This window comes from Lepidochelys olivacea (assembly GCF_965140295.1).
Source record: "Lepidochelys olivacea isolate rLepOli2 genome assembly, chromosome: 12".
Taxonomy (NCBI): Eukaryota; Metazoa; Chordata; order Testudines; family Cheloniidae; genus Lepidochelys; species Lepidochelys olivacea.
This window is the reverse complement of record NC_140422.1, coordinates 37,488,753-37,510,606: the sequence shown is the minus strand read 5'-3', so window position 1 is coordinate 37,510,606 and position 21,854 is coordinate 37,488,753. Positions and strand designations below refer to the sequence as shown.

General features: G+C 44.6%; 2 protein-coding genes across 3 annotated transcripts in view; one reads left to right on the top strand and one right to left on the bottom strand.

Moving 5' to 3' along the window:
- KLHDC4 (kelch domain containing 4) overlaps positions 1 to 21,854 on the top strand; it is a 44,780-nt gene that overhangs the window by 18,031 nt on the left and 4,895 nt on the right. For both annotated transcript variants that reach the window (XM_084644320.1, XM_084644319.1), the window contains exons 6-10: positions 4,797 to 4,889; positions 5,784 to 5,943; positions 14,747 to 14,849; positions 17,592 to 17,800; positions 18,863 to 19,271. In XM_084644320.1, coding sequence (XP_084500446.1) covers positions 4,797 to 4,889; positions 5,784 to 5,943; positions 14,747 to 14,849; positions 17,592 to 17,800; positions 18,863 to 19,271 — 974 coding nt within the window. The remainder of the gene's footprint in view (positions 1 to 4,796; positions 4,890 to 5,783; positions 5,944 to 14,746; positions 14,850 to 17,591; positions 17,801 to 18,862; positions 19,272 to 21,854) is intronic.
- Positions 19,282 to 21,854, bottom strand: part of JPH3 (junctophilin 3) — a 134,801-nt gene continuing 132,228 nt past the window's right edge. Inside the window, exon 5 of the mRNA XM_084644317.1 lies at positions 19,282 to 21,063. Coding sequence (XP_084500443.1) covers positions 21,040 to 21,063 — 24 coding nt within the window. The 3' untranslated portion in view covers positions 19,282 to 21,039. The remainder of the gene's footprint in view (positions 21,064 to 21,854) is intronic.

The window sequence follows — 21,854 nt, the reverse complement described above, 5'->3', positions numbered from 1 at the left end:
CTGCCAGTATGTCTCTAAAATTTGAATTTGGGTCATTTATCCTGCAGGATGTTTAACCTTTCTGGCATGTGTCACAAAGACATATTTGGGCATCTGGTACAGAGGCAGTGTAGGCAAGACTGTAGTCTTTTAAGTCCCCACTGAAAGAACCACTAGGTTTTGAATGTGTGAACCTGTGTAGGGTGAACAGTTGACATCATCCTGCTGGGATTTGAACTTATGCTTCTAGGAAATCTAGTTATTTCAGTCCTGGAGCTTAGGCCAGAAAGGATGGCTTAGTGATTTAAAACCTAACAGTTCGTGCTACTGGACCTTTAGCAACGTCACAGGAAGCTTGAGACGTGTGGTCTAATCTACACTCTGATCGTTTTGAAATAAGCAAAGACAGAGCCCCACTGCTTTGCGAAGGCTGAGGGATAAATGGAGCCCATGATCCTAATGCCATTGCTGTGTGTGTCACCACACAGATCAAAGCAGCAATATTCACTACCGGACACGTGACTAAGTATAATTATTGCAGCCATTTTTACTTGTTTGCATTTTGCACACACATTTTAAAATTCCAGCAGCTATTTTGAAACCACCTTGTTTGTTTTGTTTGTTTGTTTGTGTTACAGCAGTGCCCAGAGGCCCCAATCCAATCCAGACCTCCCAAGAAGTCATCGTCATTCGTCTAATAGAAACATGTTGTTCAAGATTTATCTGTCAGTTTCTGAGGGAAGGAGTAAGATTAGCCAGTGGTGTTCCTCTGAATTTGCACTGGTGTAACTCAGTTAGAATCATTTATTTGTTGCCCACTCTACAGCAGAACAAAGTTTTAATCAGTTTGCACCTTTCCTTCCTGGAGAGAGCATTCATTTCTAGGCAGACAGCTCTCTATGTGTGGCCCAGTTCACACCCCAAAGTGAGCCAACGAACCCCCAAAAGCCGGGCTGGTATTTCCCTGTATGGCAATCTGTCTAAGCTGTGGCCCCCTTCACTAGAGCACCTGAGCGCTAACAAGCACTGTGATATGTCTCGGTCAGTTTTGTGAAATATGATGCTTTAAATATTTCAGGACAGCATTTTAGGAGCGATTGCTTAACACCCTTTACAAAGCAATCTGGAGCAGTCCCTAGTGGTGCAGCTGCTGCTGGAAGGTTGGGTTTAGTTCAGGTGCCTGCAATCCAAGGATGTTGATACGTTGGCAAAGGTTTAGAGAAGAGCCACGAGAATGATTAAAGGATTAGAGAAATGCCGTATAGTGGTCGACTCCAAGAGCTCCATTGTTTTAGCTTAACAAACAGCTTAATCAAGGGTTCACTTGATTAGTCTGTAAGAATATATGCAGGGAACGAATATTTAATAATGGGCTCTTCAATCTAGCAGAGAAAGGCCTAACATGATCCAATGGCTGGAAGTTTGAAGCTAGACAAATTCAGACTGGAAATAAGGTGTGCATTTTTGACAGTGAGAGTAATTAATCATTGGAACAATTTCCTAAGGGTCGTGGTGGATTCTCCATCACTGACCATTTTAAAATCAAGACTGGATGTTTTTTTTCTAAAAGATCTGCTCTAGGAATTTTTGGGGGGAAATTCTATGGCCTGTGTTATACAGCCGGTCAGACCAGATGATCACGATTCTGGCCTTGAGATCTATGAATCAGTCATTGTGGTTTAGGATGTATTTCAGTGTGGCATTGTCTGAATGACAGCTCTCCTTGCTTATGCGCCCCTCTGCGGGATTGCAGCCAGAAGGCCCAGTTCCCACAAGGATAGGTGGAAGGATGGTTTTGTGGTGAAGGTGCAGACTGGAAGCCAGGCTGTCTCTACCTCTCCACAGATGTCTTTTGTGAGCACAAGCAAGTCACTTGAGGGGCTGATTTTCAATAGAGTAAGCGCACAAATATGCACCTAATTTGTGTGTGCAAATGTTGTGATTTTGTGCATCAGTGTGGTAATTGCATGTGCAAATTATAAATTAGATACTTAACGGATTACTTGTGCATTCAATAGCTGTGGATGTGAACACAGTTATGGTATTTGTGTGTGAAAATGAACAGGCCTTTTGTGCACATATTTGCAATATAAACCTTTGAAAATCAGGCCCTGAATGGCTGTGCCTCAATTTTCCCCTTATGTAAATTGAGGTAAATATCTCCTACCGCATAGGGTAGTTGTGAAACTAGGTTCATTAGTGTTTAAAATCTCTCTGAGATCTTCTGGATGGGAGGTATATAGACCTCCCAAGAAGTCATCGTCATTCGTCTAATAGAAACATGTTGTTCAAGATTTATCTGTCAGTTTCTGAGAGAAGGAGTAAGATTAGCCAGTGGTGTTCCTCTGAATTTGCACTGGTGTAACTCAGTTAGAATCATATTCTCCTTGTCTAGATTAGGTCCTGTTCTGATAAAAGCATTGAGAATTTACAGCATTCTGATATCTGCGCCCATGAAACAAAGCATTAATCATAGACTTGCTCAGCCTGTCTCTGAAATGCGTTTCTGGGCCACGAATAGGGTACAATATTTTACATTATTGCCAGGGTTGCTTGACCAGATGATGAAGTTTCCTGTTTGGTGGTGTGGGTCGTGTTAAACTTTCTGCCTCTACAGACAGGTACATTTTTAGGTGATTCTGAGCTTTTTCTTTTTGATCTTTCCAGGGTTTTATCTGAAAATGATTAAAATGGATAAAAACTGAAAGTTAATCATGAGCTAAGAGCTGAGTGGGATTTTCCTGCTCTTTATTTGTGTGTTGCCTTATTTAGATTATAAACTCTTCAGACAAGAGCGTTTTCTTCCTATGATGCACTACGTTTTCTAGCAAAAAATTCCCAGTATGGGCTGTAGTTGTACCAGTGTCGACAAGACTTCCATAGCAACTGATGGTTTTAACGTTGCCCTGTCCAGACCTTCTCTGGGCAGGGCTAGATGACACAGTGGTTAAAACACCAGTGGCTCATCTGCACAAGTGCTCTCACTTGGGAGCTGCTCTGGTGTTCGCAATGGTGGGAAACTTAGGTTAAAAAAAACCCATAGACTAGAGAGATCCCATATGTCAGTGAAGTTTATAGAACATTATTGGGCTTTATATAAATATGACTGGTCTAGGGCTTAGGGGGGTGTTTGTGCTTATTCAAAGTGCTATTTAACCCTGACAAAATATAAAAGATGGGTGAAATTTTCAATTTAAACCAATAAATTTTGCTCCACTGGGGTTACATCTTGTTAAATAAAACTGAATCTCGCTGAGCATGGGAGAGATCTTAGCTCGGAGAGATCTCGACTCCTAAATGCAGAAATCCATGTGGGGACCAATTTATTTGAAAATCTCTCTGCAGTGCTGTTCTCCCTTGGGATCTGCCTCTGATTTTGCAGATTCCCTTTGCAATTTAAATGGAAGAGAATGGTTTGTTTTGTTTTTATTTCATCCCTCACTTTCTCCAGTGCCATGTTTTGAGGTTGAGGAGGCGGTATTTGGACCCACACATGAAGTTTCAGGATAAAAGTATTTTTTAAAATAAGGATTATATCTTGGGAGTATTTCTGTTTTAAATTAAATGTTATAGAGTAGACATTCATTTAAGGCTCATTCCAACAAGGTGTCTGCTAATTCCAGTAACCACATTTTAGCATCTGTTTTGCATTCTAAATTGCAACTTTTAGGGAGGGGATGAAAAATCTTCTGATCCAAAGCACAGTGAAGGTCAATGGGAGTCTTTCAGTTGACTTCACTGGGTTTTGGGTCAGGCCCCCAGCTGGTATATTAATTGTTTGGAAAACATGGAGTTGATAGCACAGTTGCGTGTGCTTGTTTATTAAGAACAGTCATGAAAATCAGTGAATAAGCTTTTTATCATTCAGAAATGGCAATCGGCTTCAGAGAGAACACTGACAGTAGAAACGTAGAATATCTATGGGACCAAAATTGCCTTGAAAGCAGGGTTTTATTTTATTGTAAACATTGATTTAAAACCCCCCTTTAAAAATAAATAAATAAATTGCACCATGCTCTGGGGAAATCTACTGGCAATTTCGTTATAAGAGAGAAAGAAAATAGTGATTTTTAATGCATGATCAAATGGAAGATGCCTTTAAGAACAAAAGCCTAGAAAACTGCACCTCCTCCTGCTAGAATAAAATACATGAGAGCAATTTTAATTCATTTCTTACCTACATGCTACTCCTCTGGTTGGGTTTTTTATTATGACTAGTGTGAAATTGTCATTGTGCGGGGAATTTGAGGCTAATTTGCTCTTGTCTGTGGAAATCTACCTTGGCTCTTTATAGCTATATAATGCCAATTAAAGGATAGCAATGGTAAATTGAGGCAGAGAGGATAAGTGACTTGCCCAAGGCCTCAGAGAGGAGTTAGTGTCAGAACCAGGACTAACATTCAGGAGTTTCTGGCTCCCAGTCCTTCAGTCAGATCATTAGACCATGTTGTTTTCTCTGTCTTTATCTCAATCGTGGGAGTTAGCTGCTATTCATTAAACTCTCCTGGAAAATTAGCTGCTTGAGTCATAACTGAGAAGGCTTCTAGATCTTGGGTAGCACAGAGACTAGATGACTTAATCATGAGGAATGAAACGATTACTGCAAAATACCTATTATGCAAACACTGAACGGTGCAAGAACACACATTTTTGCAAGAAAATGTACATTTTATTAAGGTAGCGAAATTCTCCGTGCTCTCCTTGCCGTTAGAAGCTGAACGAGCTGAGCCAATTGTTGCCAATATCTTTAAATAAGAACGAACTCTGAAATCAGTAAAAGGAACCCTCACTGATCAGTGCAATCACTTGCTTTTCAGGGTAACAGGGGGGCCCTCGGGAAGAAGTGGACACCGAATGGTAGCCTGCAAGAGACAGTTAATCGTCTTTGGAGGATTCCACGAGAGTGCCAGGTTGGTTGCTCCAGGATTCATAGATTTTTTTTTTTTTTTTTAAGGTCAGAGGCATCATGACTGGATGATCTCCTGAGGTCCCTTCCAACCCTGATATTCTCTGATTCGATGACAATCACCTAGTCTGACCTCCAGCATGACACAGGCCAGAGAATTTCCCCTATTCATTCCTGTATCAAGCCCAACGGTTTGTCATTGAGCTAGAACATATCTTTTAGATATCCAGTCCTGTTTTGAAGATACCATGTGATCGAGAGTCTATCGCATTCCGCGGTCAATTATTTGGTTGGTTAATTACCGTCACGGTTCAAGATTAAGACCGTATTTCCATTTGCCAAGTCTCAGCTGCTGGATCTTGTTATGCCTTTGCCTGCTAGATTACAGAGCCCTTTACCGTCGGAAATCTTCTGCCCAAGCAGGTACTTATAGACCATGATCAACCTCCTCTTCGATCAGCTAGATACATTAAATGAAGAATAGGGTGTTTTGAGTGTTGCACTCTTTTTTGTTGGTTCAGGTGATCTCAAAAAATAGTTAGATCTTTTGTTGCCCACCTTCTTTCTGGTTTAAATAGTTGGGATTCTACTATGTGCCTGGAGCTGCTGGGACTAGTTTGGAAGTAATGATTAATACAGAACAGAGAATCTGGAAGAAGTTTTTGCCACCTGCTAAAGTAGCTTTGTCAGCTGTACATTGATGCTGTGCACTTGTAATTTTTGCCCTTGCAAATTCAAATTTTACACTGTACGTCATGTCATAAATTCATCGGCTGCAGAGGAAATGAACCTGCCTTGTGTGGCCCACAAGGGGCTAAATCTTCAGAGCATCCCCATTGTGTCCCTGAAGTAACATTTTACCCTGTACTAACTGGCAGTCTTTGTGTGCCCTAACTAGAGATTACGTGTATTACAACGATGTGTATGCCTTCAACTTGGATACTTTCACATGGACCAAGCTGTCTCCATCAGGGACTGGCCCTGTTCCAAGGTCTGGCTGCCAAATGGCTACCACTCCAGAGGGCAATATAATCGTCTATGGTGGCTACTCCAAACAGGTAAGAGGCTCCTCTTGGTGAACTGGGGCAGTCAGAGGAAGGATAGCCCACTGGCTAGGGCCCTAGCCTAGAACTTGGGAGACCTGGGTTAATTCCCTGCTCTGCCTGTGTAGCCTTAAACTCTGTGTGCGTGAGTTCCCCATCTGTAAAGTGGGGGTCATAGCGCTGCCCTGGGGTGTTCAGTCGAAATACATTAGAAATTGTGAGGTACTCAGATATTACACTAATGACGCTCAGATAAGGACCTACAATAGGTAGATAAAATATTGGAGATAAAATCTCCGAGCATATGCCAACCACTCACAGGCCTGAGTTCAGAAGAGACCTCCCCAACAGGCAGGTTATCCCATAATTGTCTACTGTAGGGTTTTTTCCACCTCCCTCTGAAGGGTGTGGTACTGGCCACTGTTGGAGACAGGACACTGGAGTGGCTGGGGTCTGACGGTCTGGCAGCTCCTGTGGTGTTTTCTGTAAATAAATGATGTGTTTTTCTGAGACCAGGTTTGCTGGGCCTGGAGCCGTAGGATTCCAGAACCAAAGTTTGCTGGCGGTGTCTAATAAATTCCAGTGTATTATCATTAAATAGAGTGTCATCAGTGGCTGTTGGCCAGCTGGCCAGTGTCTGATAAATGGCCTTTTCCTACCTTGTACTGGTAACAACCAGCATCTGGGAGTTCACTGGCCCTCAACAGGTCATGTCTCAATCACACTGAAGGCCCCAGCTGCCAAAATTGGAGTTGGGGGAGTTAGTAGCAGGCCACAGGGCAGAACATAGGAGGCATCAATACCAATATTTCCCATGATTTTTCAGCTTGTGGCAGATGGGCTGTCCTTTCTTGATAATACCCTCCTGCCCCATCATGCCACCCCAAAGCGAATATAAATGCTCAGTCTGTGCCCAAGAATGTCTTGCCCTCCTGAACCCAGATAGGAAAGTGTTTCTGCTCGGCCCCATTGCCACTAAGGCAGCTACATTCCAATACTCATGGCAATAAGGCAGTAGCTGCCAGCATGCATGTACTTTCTCACAATACTGAAGGGGTTAAGGGAGCACAGCTAGTCTGCAAACTCAGTCAGCCAAAAGGAGACCTTTGATCAGCACCAGGCTTCCTTTGCACGGCTTCTTGCCTTGTTAATCAAGGTAATTTATACAAGCCAGCCCTTTTGACCATATGTTCTCATTGACCAAGTGTCCCTGTCTCCATGCTGGGAGGCAGGAAGTAAACATTTCATTGGCAGCAGTAGCAAAAGGCTCCTGCAAACGCTTTTAATGTTTATAGTGCAGACCGTAGCAGCAGGGTTTGGGTTTTATATCTCAGCAGAAAGGCATCTCTTCCAGCAGTGCAGCGTCGGGGGAGGAGGATGCACTGTTCTTCCAATCTGAATAAATGAACGAAGAAGAGAGGAAAAATATTCCATCTTTATATTTAGAAACATTTGTGCCTCCTCACAGCCCTGCGCTCATGGCTGTGTCTTCTTGGACACACATTTGTTTAAGTGGTAATAGCAATATGGCAGATTTTCCACCTGAATAGGCTTTGTCCTGCTCCTTGCTTTTCTTCCCCAATTGCTCTGAAGACTGGAGAGCAGAAAAACCTGCTTGTCAGATGTGGTTCTGCAGACCACCGAAGGCAGCTGGGATTGGGTTGTGTGCTGCAGCCCATGGAAATTAAAACTTGTGCGTTTTGTTTTGTTTTTGGCTGCTGTACCAATCTGAGCTGCATTGCAATGTTCTCGGGTTACTTTTCTTTTAGGAATTTGGGAAATGAATAGTGTTAGGAGCTGAGAGAGAATGTCTGGCTGAAATTCAACCTTCCTGGTTAAAGCCCAAACAGCTGGCCTTTGTGCAGGGCGCTAAGCAGGGATTAGATTAGAGTGCAGTTCATCATGGACCCAAAGGACAGCTTTTAGACTAAAACAGTGGCAACTGCTGCTCTGTGAACTATCTGTGAGGTACTGGGCTGGTAAATCCAGAGGCCTCTCACGGCACACACGGCCCTGTTCATGACTGTCATGTCCCTTTCTGTATAGTCCAGATGGGAGCAGAGACTATCCCTCTACATTAAGTGATACCTGGGGCCTTGCATGTGTCCCCCACAGCGTGGGTAAACCCAAAGACCTGTTGTATCTTATCCGCAAAATGTGACCCAATGCACTGAACAGAATTAATTTGTGTGGCCTGTAGCTGCCAGCAGATGTCACAGTGACAATTCTTAGAGCTGTCCTGATCGTTTCATTTGCTAAGATGAGGTAAAATAACAGCGAATGGTTGTTTAGTACTTGATGTCTCTGCTGACAGCTGATTATGGAGTTGAGTCTCTAGATGTAGTGCGAAGTCAATCAGCAAACTGTGTATTGTTTAGAATAATTTGAGTATAGGCTCCCAGAGACAATGAGAGGGGTGCAGTTTTGGGCGGGGAAATGCTGTACTGAGAACCAGTGGCTTACTTGAAGCTGGACAAGCACTGAGCAAGACACGGTTCCTGCCTCAGCCACTGAACAAGAGAGACTGCAGTGAAAAGAGCTATGAAAAAACTTAAGCTAGACAGAATGAGGCTCTGCAGCCTGCATGTGTGACAAGCCAAGTGACCAAATGAAGCTCCATTCACAAAGTCAGCAGGAGATTTTTCTTGGGGCCAAGGTCAGAGCTGGTGTAAATGGGTGCAATTTGCATGGAGTTCTCTGGGTCCAGTTCCAATGTGGAGGTTACATATCATGTTTAAAGAAAGCAAGTATCAATTGTAACAGCTTCTCCTTATTAGTGCTGTCTCCGAACAGCTCAGCCATGCGGCTTAGTCGGCATTGCTGGGGGGAAAATGATCTGACTCAAAACCAGGACGTTCACTGTTAAGGTTGGAGCTCCAGCCTTCCAGCGAAGTCACCTCATCTTTCATTTTCCCACGTTGATCAGGAACATTTCTCTCCCCAGAAGATCCTTTTCTCCCCTCAGCCCGTCCACTTGTCCCACCCAGCCTGCCACGTGAGCTGGAAGGGCAGGCATTGGAGGCAGGAAGCAAGGGAGGGGAGGGAATTTGGTCTATGCCGTGTGTTGCTGGTGTTAGCATTAGATGGCATTTGGGTTGGAGGGCCAGGAGTGTATATTCTGCAGGGCCCTGGGATAGTATAGGGCCTGTGGGTTTAAAGCTGCCCCTACAGTGCAGGGAGCTGACCACATAGCTTTAGCCTTGATGATGGATCCTGTTGCTGTTTTGATTCTAGCTGCAGCTTAAATGTTGTTTGCTGTGGTGTGTATATGATGCACAGCATCTGAAATGCACCTGTTGATTCACACGACCAGTCTGTCAGGTAGCTAACCAGTAAGTATTATGGGGACACTGAGATAAAGAGGATGAAGTGACTTGTCCGAGGCCACGTAGGAGCTCAGTGGCAGAGTCAGGACTCGAACCCAAGGCTCTTGACTCTTAGCCCGCTGCTCCAACCCTTTGGCTCCTTCACTCCTGTTCCAAGACGAGTGAAGTGCAGATTGCAAATGGCCAGCAGGTAAAAAGTGAAAAGTAAATATGAATCTCAAAATTCTTTGAGCCTTACTAATCTACGATGTTCCCAGTGTTATTGATAACAATATACCTACTATCTTGCATATGTACTATAGATCTTCATGGTGTCCCTCTATTCAGGTGTATTCTAGCAAATGTTCTCTTTCATTTTCATGCAGGCTGAAAATAGCAGGGGCTACTTCTTTGGCTGCTGTCATCCTCATGCCTCGAAAAGTAACTTAAGGGGATCTTATCAGCTATTTCTGGTTATACAAAAAAAATCCCGTTGGATAATTTATATTCATTCTTCACCCACTGATATTAGTTTTAAGACATTCCCATTTTTTGGGCTTTCTTTTTTTTGTGTGTCAGAGAACAAGAGCTCTGCAGCTCCCGCAACTTGGGCTGTTTAAAGTAATGAGAGTGTGCTATTGCTAGGCAACCTTAGCAGAGTGTGCCTGACTAGAACTCTGAATGCAGCTGGGGGACATCAGGAAGCTATATTGCTACACCTCGCCTGTGAAAATTGGCTAGAAACCGCATTAGGGCATCTTGTGGGGGAGATTTTTTGAATGCACCAAAGTGTGCCATAGGGCATTTTAAGGGGTAGCTTTTTAATGCCTCTTTTTAAAAAGCAGATTTGGTTAGGCTCTCACTTGCTGAAATGCTTACAGGGATGAAATGTGATTGTCATCAGTTGCTGAGTCTCATGAATATCAAAAGGTTCTGTCCCACATCCTGGCCAAGACTCCTGTGGGTTGAACTTTCAACAATGGTCTTTGATTTTCCCCTTGAAATCAATTAAGACAGAGCTGAGTTTCAGTGAGTTCACTGTAGAGTGCCCTGAATTCTTATCCCGGCTGTAAACACTGTGACCAAGCCACTTAATCACTCTGTGCCTCAGTTTCCCCTTCTGTCAAAGGGAGATGAAACTCTTACATTAGGGCTGAGGTGAGTATTCATTAGTGAAAGCTTGCAAAGAACTTAGAATTTGGAAAGGGCTCATATTTATGAATTGTAGATGCAAACAATATAAGGTAGAGATCTAACACTCTGAGTTGTGCTTGCAAAACAAGGAATTGGATGTCAACATTATCTAATGGTGTGGGTGGGAAATTAGAGTGAGTGTGGAAGCCCCTTTAAAAATGTTGACCTCTGTGTGATAAGGAAGGTGCTTAATATTGCCAGGTCAGAGGGTAACTGTATGTTTCTCTTGAATGATAGTGCTTTGGAATCTTGCTTGGTCTCTGTGCATTTAAACAGCGATTTGAAATTGTGTATGTGTGAGAGAGAGGCATCTCTTTAAAAACAAGGAATTGTAACTCCCACTCCACCTCATCGATTTTTTTCAGTCCATGAAGCATTATCATGTTTCATACACAGTGTGTTTACTACAGGGAGCCACATGGTTTTCAGATGAGAAATAATGCAATTCTTCCTCATGGCCCTTATGATATTGGAGCAGACAGCACTCGGAACACGTAATTTCCCTCCGCCCCTCTCCCCCCGCACTGTTCAGATTGTTGTGCTTAACAGCTGTGCTGTTAGCAGATCTACACCCCTCATCATTATGTGCCCCCTACACACACGCGCACACACTCTTGTGCTCCTATGTGAAAAAAACAGCCAGAATATAGCTTGGATTGTAGGGAAAACAACAACATGAATGCTTTATTGTAATTAGATGCTGATGTGGACACATACAGTGTTAATTGAATTGGTATTTGCAGGGTGTTTCCTTGAAGGGAACATTTTCTCTCTCTTTTTTGGGGGGGGTTTGTTTTTCCACTGGAAGCTCCTCCCAGGGAGATGGTTACTAGACTGTCCAAAGCAGGATGCTCCCAGCTTTCTGCATGCTGATACCTGCAGCACAGAGCTCCTCTAATTGCACTCAAGAAATATACACCAAGTCAGAAATGTGCTATGTTGCTTGTTTTTGTTTTGTTTTTTTTTTGTCTTAATAAGAGCCGATGTGGACATAAAGAGCTCGTGCTGTTTCCCTCTTTCTCCCACGATACAAATGTCATCGATGTTTGTTCTTACAGAGTTTCTGCCCTCAGCATCCCAAAGCTCCTACCTGGCTCAGCTCAAGTTCTGCAGCAGGATTAATGACTACTGTGTTTGGGGCTGGATGTTTGTTGTATATAGAGCACTGCAGCCAACAGGGCACCACCCTGAAGGAGGAGAATACTTCCAGGGCAGTGTTTCCATTCAGTGCACCAACAAAATGCGGCACTTCTGGCAAATGATACAATTTCTGGTGTGCTGTCCGAGCACCAGGGCATGTGGTAGGCAAGAAGAGGTTCGGATGCCAAGTGTACACCTGTATTTCTTGGGAGACTTCTACTGTTGTGCTGAAATTCAGGGTAGGGGACATTAAGGCCTTCTGAATCCAGAGCATAATGAATTTCTTGGACAGGAATTCTGAAACACCTGGGAGCGACCAATTTCTTTATTCTCATGCAGTTATTCAGGCACAGGGGATGTAGTAGCAGACAAAATACTTGCTGTTCAGCACCTGGAATCAAGGCTCAAATCTGTCTTGAGGATCTGCATGAGTTTGCGGACAGGAGCTTATGCCCCATAACCACCCTGGATGGGATTTTTCAAATCACTAATTCTGCTCCCATTGACATCAGTGGTAAAACTCTCACCACAGAGTTCAGCCTGTGCTGAGTGCTTTGAAAATCCCAGCCCATGTGTAAATTGACACTGCCTGCTCTGAAGAGGCCAGGGGCTAAGTTGGGGCTGGAGACTGATCTACTCCTTGCTGTTGGAGGGAGTGCCTCCTCTGGCCTTTGGGCCGAGGTTCAGCTGGCCACTGCTGTGAGACTGTAATGTGTGTGTAACAAAGCCGGATTGCAGTGCGCATTGCTGTCTTTCCGTTCACCCTTAGGGACACTAATACTCACCCATAGTTTAAAAAAATACAGACCCTGTTCAGAAATCAAGGCAGCAGCGCTGTTCCCACTGGAGTCAGTGGGAGCCGAATCATGATCAAAGGCGGTTAGCACTCTTCTGCATCCCAGGGACTCCTCTGGGCCTCTTCGGTGGGGTGGGATGGGATGCCATTTCCAACAAAAGTGCTCTTGGGAGTCTCTTGCGGTAGAGGGAGAGGTGGCAAAATCCCAATATCCCAACAGTGGCGAGAATTCTGAGGACAGGAGCTAAAACGGTGATTCTCTCACCCACATGCAAAATGCTTTTCTCTAATACTTCAGGGGAAGAACAGGGATGCATTGGGCTAAGATACCACAGTTCAAGCTGTCCTCTTGGTCTAGAGCTGATTGATGTCAATGGAAAGACTTTCATTCCTTTCAGTGGCATTCGCATCGGCCCCTTAGAGTCAAATTCCGCCTACGGATATGTGTGAGGCTCCCACTGAATTCAGCGGGAGCTGGTGTGGATAGACCTGAGGGCAGAATTTGGCATTTTGGTTTTTAAAAACTGTCCTCCATCTTCCTTCAAACAACCTGCCAGAGCTCATCCCACTTCTCCCACCAGCTGCCCTGAATCTCTCCACACCATCCTTGCAGCCTCCCTGTGCACTCCATCTCCCATTTCAAACCTCATCTGGAAACATGTCCTGCCTCCCTTTCCTCTGTCTCTTCCTTTCTCTTTCCTCTCTCCCATTAGTTTAACATTTGACCCTATAACAATAATCATACTATAATATACTATTATGAATGTATTATTGTTGTTGTAACTGTCTCATTGAACTCACGTACGTACCTGTGTGAGGAACAAATATTTGATACTGGGCTTTTCAGTAGAAAGGGGTAGCATAATCCAATGGCTGGAAATTGAAGCTGGACAAATTCAGACTGGAAATAAGGTGTACTTTTTACAGTGAGGGTAATTAACCATTAGAACAATTTACCAAGGGTCGTGGTGGATTTTCCATCGCTGACAATTTTACAATCAAGATTGGATGTTTTTCTAAAAGATCTGCTGTAAGAGTTATTTGGGGGAAGTTCTCTTTCCCATGTTCTACACAAAGTCAGACTACGATCACAGTGGTCCCTCCTGTCCTTGGGATTCTATGAATCGGAGTATGTTTTGTATGCAAGATGCAGTATGAGATGGAGTTGTGTTGTGTTCTCTGAGACGGGCCTGAGTCAACATCCTGTATCTGAACACTCCTGAATTTTAGACCAGACCATCCTGGCGTGGGCCCACTTCCCATTGCGCTCCATGGATCCAGTTTGCAGAATTAATCTGTTGCGTGCAGAATGTTGAATGCCACCACTGCTGGGGGGACGAGAAGTGGGAGCTCAAACTGAGGGATGGGTGGCTAATGACATTATTAAGAGATCTCCCACGGTGGCATTGCATACTGCTACCTTCAAATAACACATGGTGCTATGAGCACTGAAGTACAGGAATTCATAGGATAAGAAACAAAAGTGGGGGAGTAGAATGGCATTTAAAACCTTGCATCTAATTACATCTGCTGAGGCCTGGTCCTGCTCCCACTGTAGTTGGTGGGAGTTTTGCTGTTGTCTTCAGTGAGACCGGGATTGGGCCCCTTGTTTTATTCTGTTTAACAGAGAAAGCCAAAGGCTCCCAGGACCTCTGAACGCTTACAGTGACAAACGTAGTCAAGGTGCAGCACGCAGAAGGCTGTCCTCACATCAGGTCCTGTTATAACTGGCCGTGGCCATGTAGGGGATCTGAATGATCATGTGGCAGCTGTAATTAAGCATGACCCGGGAGAGCAATAATGGAAGTTCAGGAGAACTTGAACCATAAAGTGATAATACTTTCAGCTTCTGCTGAGTCTTCTGACTCAGAATCCCAAAACACCTTACAAATGCTGGTGAATTTAGGGTCATGACACCCCTGTGCAATAGGTGTCATTGTCCCAATTTCACAGATGGGGACACTGAGGCACGGAGCTTGTAACTTGCCTGAGAGTCTCTCAGGAAGTCTGTGGAAATATTAGGGAATAGATCTTGGGTTTCTTGATGCCACAGTAATGCCCTTCCTTCTCTCTTTATAAAATTTGTCACTACCACTTAAAGCTACTTCCTTCTTGTTGTCTCTGACTTGCATGACAAGTGCCTCCCTGGGAAGGAAGTCATTGAAGTTATTGAGCAAGTTAGTTAAAGGCTGGGATGCACGGATACTGGGCCTGATTGGCTACTGCCTTGGCCCTTGTGTTGTCAGTTGCAGCTGTGCAAACTGGGTGTAAAGTGCTACTGGTCTGGTGCAGATGACTGCCAGGTGCAAGGCCACGGAGAATCAGGTTTGCTGGGCCATTGCAATGTGTTTCATTTTGTTTTTTATCCTTCTCCTCTTTGCAGAGAATTAAGAAAGATGTTGACAAAGGCACCCTGCACACTGACATGTTCCTGCTGAAGGCTGAAAGCGTGGGCAAGGAGGAAGGTGGATTGCCACACAGTGACTGTAAGAGGGAACAGGGCTGGGTTGTGGTTGATGCTGAGACACTTTAATACGCCAATCCTCTTTCCTTCTGCATGATAATTTAAAGAAAAAAAGAAAATTACCCAGAATGAAATTTCACCAATTATGAAAACCACCACGTCGCTAGATCTGCCTTGATGCTAAGCGGACCAGATGGACCGCTTCCCCAGGACAAGTTGATTTGAATTTCTCTTCTTTCCAGGAGCAGCTAGAGGATTTGTATCAGGATTCTTGCTTAAAAATGGAAAATACAAGTTGAATGGGAAGATGAGATGAATTGCTCCCCTTCCTTGGGTGATACGTGGGGCTTTTAGGGACAAACCTTTCCCCCACCCGTGCATGCAGGCAGCCTTGTAGAGGACAATGGAAAAGGAATTCTTATGCTGAATAGCCATGGGTGCCTCTGTTCCTGGGGCCCCAAAGCTGCAGTAGATTCCAAAACTGCTGTGCCCCCTCTCTGTAAGGGATTGATCCTATGGCAGGCTTGCCCTCCCCTATGCCTGTTACCCCACATGCCAGTGGCATGGCAGTCCTTGCAGGGATGGGATCTCTGGCACAGAGAGGACGTGTGATCTTTGTGCAGGTTCCTCCAATGCTGCCCATCTCCAAGCAGTGGAACCAGACTGGGTCACTAATGTTCACAGACTTGCAGGACCGTAGGAGCAGTACAGGATTTACTCCTTTTAAAGCACGTTGTTGACATACAGGACAGAAACAGAGTAACTTAGTCAGTGAAATAGCAAAGCTGGGATTGGAGCAGAGAAAGGGTCAAATGATGCTAGGGCTGCTGGTTTCCAGTTCAGCTGAGGAAGGGGAATGCAGTAGGGTGTGTCATTGCTACTCCTTGCTGCGGTGCCTCTGCGCACAACCCAAGCCAAATACTAATAAAGGTTTTGGAGCTGTGATTAGTACTAGCTGTGAAGTGTATGTAGTGTATGGGTTAGGACGAGGGCTGAGTTTGAGATCTGGCTCAGATCTGAGTTTAGGACTGAATCCAAAGTTCTCCAGTGTTCTGTGACATACAGATTTGGTTCTGACTCAGCTCCAGGTAGCAATGTTTGCCTTCAGATCTGGCTCTGGATCCAGCCTCCATCACAATGGGGCAGGGAGGTCCATTGCTATGGTTCAAGCCTGCCTCTGGTTAGGCCACACTTTCAAGTTCTGGAGACCAAAATGTAAATGCTAGCTCTTGTCCTCATGCTGTTGGGTTCGGTGATTGCTCATCTGAGTTTTCATTTGTGCACGCAGTAAAACCCCTGTGCAGTTTTTCCCAGTTGTCATTCTCTGCCGACAGGGAGGCTTAGGCCTAGACTAGTTGAGGGGAAGGGAAGGGCTGTGTTCGAGTTAGAACTGGCATGCATGTGCTCCCAGGCTGCCCACCTCACAGGCTGCTGGGGTTCGGGGCAGCTCTGAGCCTCTGAAAAGTTTCGTTCAGGTCAAACCAAAATGTTGTTGGGATTTTTTTTCTGAAAACAAAATTTTGGAATGTCCGTTCCCCAGAACAGTATATGTACAGCTCTGAAAACCTGGCCCTCGCTTGTTTTCTTGTTGATACAGAATCTGTGTCCTGTGCATACAGGGTGAATGACTCATGTATCTAGTAGGTGTTTCCCATCTCTACCTACTATGATCTTTCCTGTTTAATATCCACTAGCCACTGTGTTTATAACCAAATGAGTAAGCTGGATAGCGTTGTCAGTTTGACAAGTCAAGGCTTAATTCTTCCTCTGCGCATCTTTCAGCAACTGTCAGCTTGCCGGTCCCAGTGTGAACCCTGTTCTCTCCCCAAACACACAGATTAGGCATGTTACTCTTCAGTGACCCACGGCTGTATTCTGTTTTGCATGGCTACCAATGCCCACTCAATCCTATATAGGCTATGGCATTTGCGTCTTGCATTTCAGAGCTGGAATGGAGCTGCTAAAAATTTGGGTTAGAAAGGTTTGGAGGGGGAGGACTTGGAATGCAGGCTATTTTCCACCCTGGGGTACTGCTTTTAAGTGTGACCTGAAGTCTCTGTTGAGTGAGCCTGGTATTCTTTCCTGGAGGACTAGAGCACTTAAAAGGCAACATAGACTCTGGCAACATAGGCCCTGTCTGCTGGGAGAAGAGACCCGGGAAAGGTACCAGAATGAGGCATGCTTCCCAATCATCCCTAGAGACAGCTTTTTTTGTATTCCATGGCTAATCCCCTACTTGCTATGCACTCTGTGGGGTAAAGTTTGCATTGTGGCCGCTTATGGCATTCTAGGCCTGCAAATAAACAGAGGAATTAAGTCCGACCTTGCCAATGTATTACCTGTGCTATGAACAGAAATATGAGCTCCTCCCTTCGTTAAACACACTCGTGCTTTTCATGATTTCCGTCTTCCTCCCGCCCCTCTCTGAAAAGCATATCTCAAAGATGGCTTTCTGTATTAAAGAGCAGATGTACAATTTTTATTTGCACACACAATTGCTTTCTAAGGGTAAAGAGTGGAAAATGGAACATATGGATTAGCTGGGTGATTAAACTGGCAAATGCAAATCGTTATGATTAACATTATTTAAAGAAATTGTTGAAGACGCTGTGAAATATCTAAGGAAACCAAAATAGGTCAATGAGATTCTTGCTGATATTGCTATAGAATTGAAGGGCCTTTGACGTTTTGAAGCAGCTGGAATTTTCAGCCACCCACTGTGTGAATTGACTTTCTTTGTTTCCTTCTCTTTTTCCATTACCAGACAAGTGGGTATGGAATCGGCTTAGCCCATCAGGTGTGAAACCCACTCCCAGGTCTGGCTTCTCTGTGGCAATAGGCCCCAATAACCGGTCCCTTATCTTCGGAGGTGTGCATGATGAAGAAGAGGAAGAGTGCATTGAAGGAGACTTCTTCAGTGATATTTATTTCTATGATATGGGAAAAAACCGCTGGTTTCCTGGACAACTAAAGGTATTGGAAAAATATATACAATAAATCCTCCCTTTTTATCTTAGGCCATGGAATCTGAAGCTTCTCTGATTTATGACTTTGTTATGGTTTTAAATCTAATTCTGTTCAGAGTATAGCTACACATCACAACTTCTTTGCATATTTGTTACACTGAGAGAGCTATCTCATTATAGCATCCTTGTGGAAACAAAGCACTGTGGCTTTTATCTCAATGTAGCTAGTCAAGGTGAACTCCAGGGTATAGAGAGATACGGTTGAGCTGGACTAGTTACATTGAGGTAAAAACCACAATGGTGGATTTCACAGTGAGATAGCTAACCTGATATAAAAACATGCCTCTTTTTGCAGTGAAAACATAGTGTTTAGCTGGCTGATGAAGGGGGAGATTGAATGTCAAACCTTCAGAGTTGTCGCCCCAGATTTTTGGCATTACTCCAACTGTTTTCAAGGAGTAAACGAGGCCAGATGACCTGAGTCAACTTCCTTCCCCTGACCCCAGTGCTTCTTAGTCTGTTCTGAAAGAGGGAAAATCAGTCACTTAACAACAGGCAAAGCTTCATGAGAAAGTTTGCTTCTGATTTCCTGGCAAACTGTTTTCCAGCCCTTTGGTACAGCACTCTGAAAGACCTGGAGTTCTTCCCACTAATGTGCTGTAATTTAGCACTCAGTAACTGTGTTTTGATTTCTCACAGTGGTGGGTCAATGCCATTTTGTGCCAACCACAAACTAGTGAGGTCTCTGTGTGTATGTGTGAGTGAGTGTGCTATGTTTTTCCTGCCCCAGCATACACTTCTGTATTAATAGAAGCAACAATTGCACTCCACAGATATTCCTATTGGTCATTTCACAGCTAGTAGAGCAGTCACTGTTTGGTTGAAGCATGTGCCCATCTTCTGAGAATTATGGCACCAACAAACCTTAACTGAATCCCCAAATTGCATTTAAGTGCAATGTGTTCACCACTGTATGGCATGTTAGCCATGCTGTACATCAGTGTTGTTCAGATTCACAGTTGTGTACAGTATTCTCTGACTGCTTTTCTAATGTGCTTCCTATCAATAGGGACCTAAATCTGAAAAGAAGAAACGTAGGCGAGGCAAAAAGGCTGAGGCAGAGGATGCTGGGGATGGAGAGGCAGAGGGCCAGGACCCTCAGGGTCCCGTGGAGATCGTCAAAGAAGTGGTGGCAGAGGATGGGACCGTCATGACGATCAAGCAGGTGGTCTCTGCCCCTGAAGTGGAGCTGGAGAGGTCCGAATCGGAAGACGAAGAGGAGGCCGGTGATGAAGCCTCCGGCCAGCAGGTGGAGCCATGCCCACGTTCGAACGCTATGCTGGCAGTGAAGCACGGAGTTCTCTACGTCTACGGGGGGATGTTCGAGGTGGGGGACCGCCAGTTCACCCTCAACGACCTCTATAGCATCGACCTCCACAAGATGGAGGAATGGAAGGTGCTGGTGGAGATGGATCCAAGTAAGTTCCGGCCGCGGGTTAATCCTTTCCTTTGCATTTCAGGCAGTTAGAATACTCAGCGCGGGCATCCACTCGGCATGCCCAGCCCTATAAGCACCATCTCCAGCAGGTACGGCACCTGCACCTCCCAAGAGGGCGACTGGGCAGGTGGGGTTTTCAGCAGCACCATGAAAAAATGGAGTGGCTTTCTCCATAGCTGAAATTAACCCTTCGAATGCTGGCATTTTCCAGAGAGACAGTAGCTTGGGAGGGTACAAATCCATGGGCACCAAGGTACTTCACAGTTATTGCCATGCTGCATGCTTGGGCTGCTCAGGACTTTGTGGTGAGGGTAGGGAGAGAACTCGGATCCTCCTGCTTTGAAAACGCATGCCCATAATATTTAAACTGAAGGAGAATCCCTGTTAGCTGGGATCAATACAAGTCCTTTGGTGCATGGGTATGTAGTTCTGATTCTATCCAGCAGAGGGCAGTGGTTTGCAAACACATACGTAATTGTGCGCACACACCAGTTAATTACAATATTTATACCACAGACAGTAGGTAGTGGTGATAGCCAGATGACTAACTGCATTTATCTTGCTCCTTTAATCCCACCTGCACTCTTGCCCCTTACTTCATCTCCCGAAAGACACATTCTAAAGTTCTAAACCTCTGAGCAGTTCTCAGATCGCTGCCATCTGCCGCCCACAGAACATTTCTTTCTCAGCCTCCCTCCCAAATATGTGCTGTTTAAGGGTGCCGGACGGACAAAACTCATTCCTGGACTAGCTGCTAGTTTAAGATCCAATATCCCATGAAGCATCAGAGCAAAAAAAGAAGGGGAATTGTGAATAATCTCACTGTCCAACATGATATACTTCACTTTAGTAGACAGCAGGATATCGCACCTTAAAATCACAGCATTATCATGTGCAAATAATGCTATTTTAGATCATGTTGTAGAGGTTTCTAAACTGTTTTATTGAAAGTTTTTTCTCTCCTCTCGTGGGCTGTACAGCTGGACTTCTGAAACTAGGGAGCTGATCTTTGGAGGGCTACAAACAATATCAGTTAAAAAGAAGTGTTCAAATTCTTGAAACCACTGTAGAAATAGTTCTTAAGTCAGATATTGTGGCATGAACAGAACGCATGGTGCTGTGTGCTATATGGATTCCATTGGCGTGGGTGTGGAATGGCTGTATTGCTCATGAGTAGAGAAGTCCGGAGTAAAACCTTTACCCCATAGCTCATCGTTCTGTCTAGGGTACTTATACCAGCCCATTGTATTAATATAGATGGAATAAGTGGTCCTACGGTGTTAACGGAACCTAATCACTGTCCAACATTAAATGGCCTTAAACAAAGTTCAGGGTTTGCTATACACAGACTTCAGCCTCCTTAGGACCATGGCAAACAAATCCTTTTAACCTCTTATTAAAGATACAGAAAAGACAGAAAAAGAGTTAAAGCTTTTAAAATGTAAAGTGTTCACTAAGGCTTTCATTTTAATAACATCCCTTGTTCCTTTTGCCTTTAGCTGGAGAGAGTTTTAAAAGGAAAAAAAACCCCTTGTCTGACAGTCTCTTAGATGGGATCAAAGATAGTAATAACTGTCCGATGGGGGAAAAAGAGAAGTTAGTTGAGTGGAGCTGGAGCTGTTGCTGCTGTTGTTAAAGTCTGATCCCGTTTCATCCCAGGTGGTGTCTGGGATTCAGCTATAGCCAGGAAAGGTGGTGTCACCTCGGTTTTTCTCTCTGGCCTGGTCTGGTCAGAGCATCTCTCAGGATTAGGAGAAGGAAGGTCCGGGGTCCTAGGAGACAGTGGGGGTAGCAGCCATAATAGTGAAGCTCCCTCCAGTAGTCAGTTTTTCTCCCAAAGTCTCCTTCTTCAAGGACCCCCAAAAGGAGTGGTGGGTGAAATAGCCCATACCCCTCATCATTTTGTCCACCAGTTAGGCCTCGTTTCCAAAATACCAATTTTGGTTCACTGATTTCCAGTCTTTCACTTCCCTTGTTCACCAGGCATGATCTTAACACAGCCCTTGTGGTCTTTTTGTTTGGACTAGTGCAGTTCTTCTGTCTCCCATTCATGCCTTTTCCCATCAACATCTCTCGTTAGATGATAAAAAACTTCTGTTTTACTGACTTTCACATACATTTTACGGTTGAACTCACAATTAGAATCAATTTTTAGGCCCAGTTATCACAACAGGCTCCCAAGGCCATAATATGTGAGCGCTTCACGGTCTTTTAATATGTTGGTCCGCACAGCACCCGGGAGGCAGAGCAGGGCTACCATCTCCATTTTATAGGTGGGGTACCAAGGCACAGAGGGTACACCTCCACAGCGAAAAACCCCCACGGCAGCGAGTCTCCGAGCCCAGGTCTACAGAGTCAGGCCTCCGAGGCTTGCACTACGGTGCTAAAAATAGCTATTAGATGTTCTGCTTCACGGTTTGAAACCCACCCCTCTCCCCAGGCTTCAGAGCCCAGAGGTCCAGCCTGAACCAGAATGTTCACAAGTGTATTTTTAGCGCTGTAGCATGATCCCCGTGAGCCCGAGTCTGTAGACCCAGGCTATGGGACTCGCTGCTATGGGGGT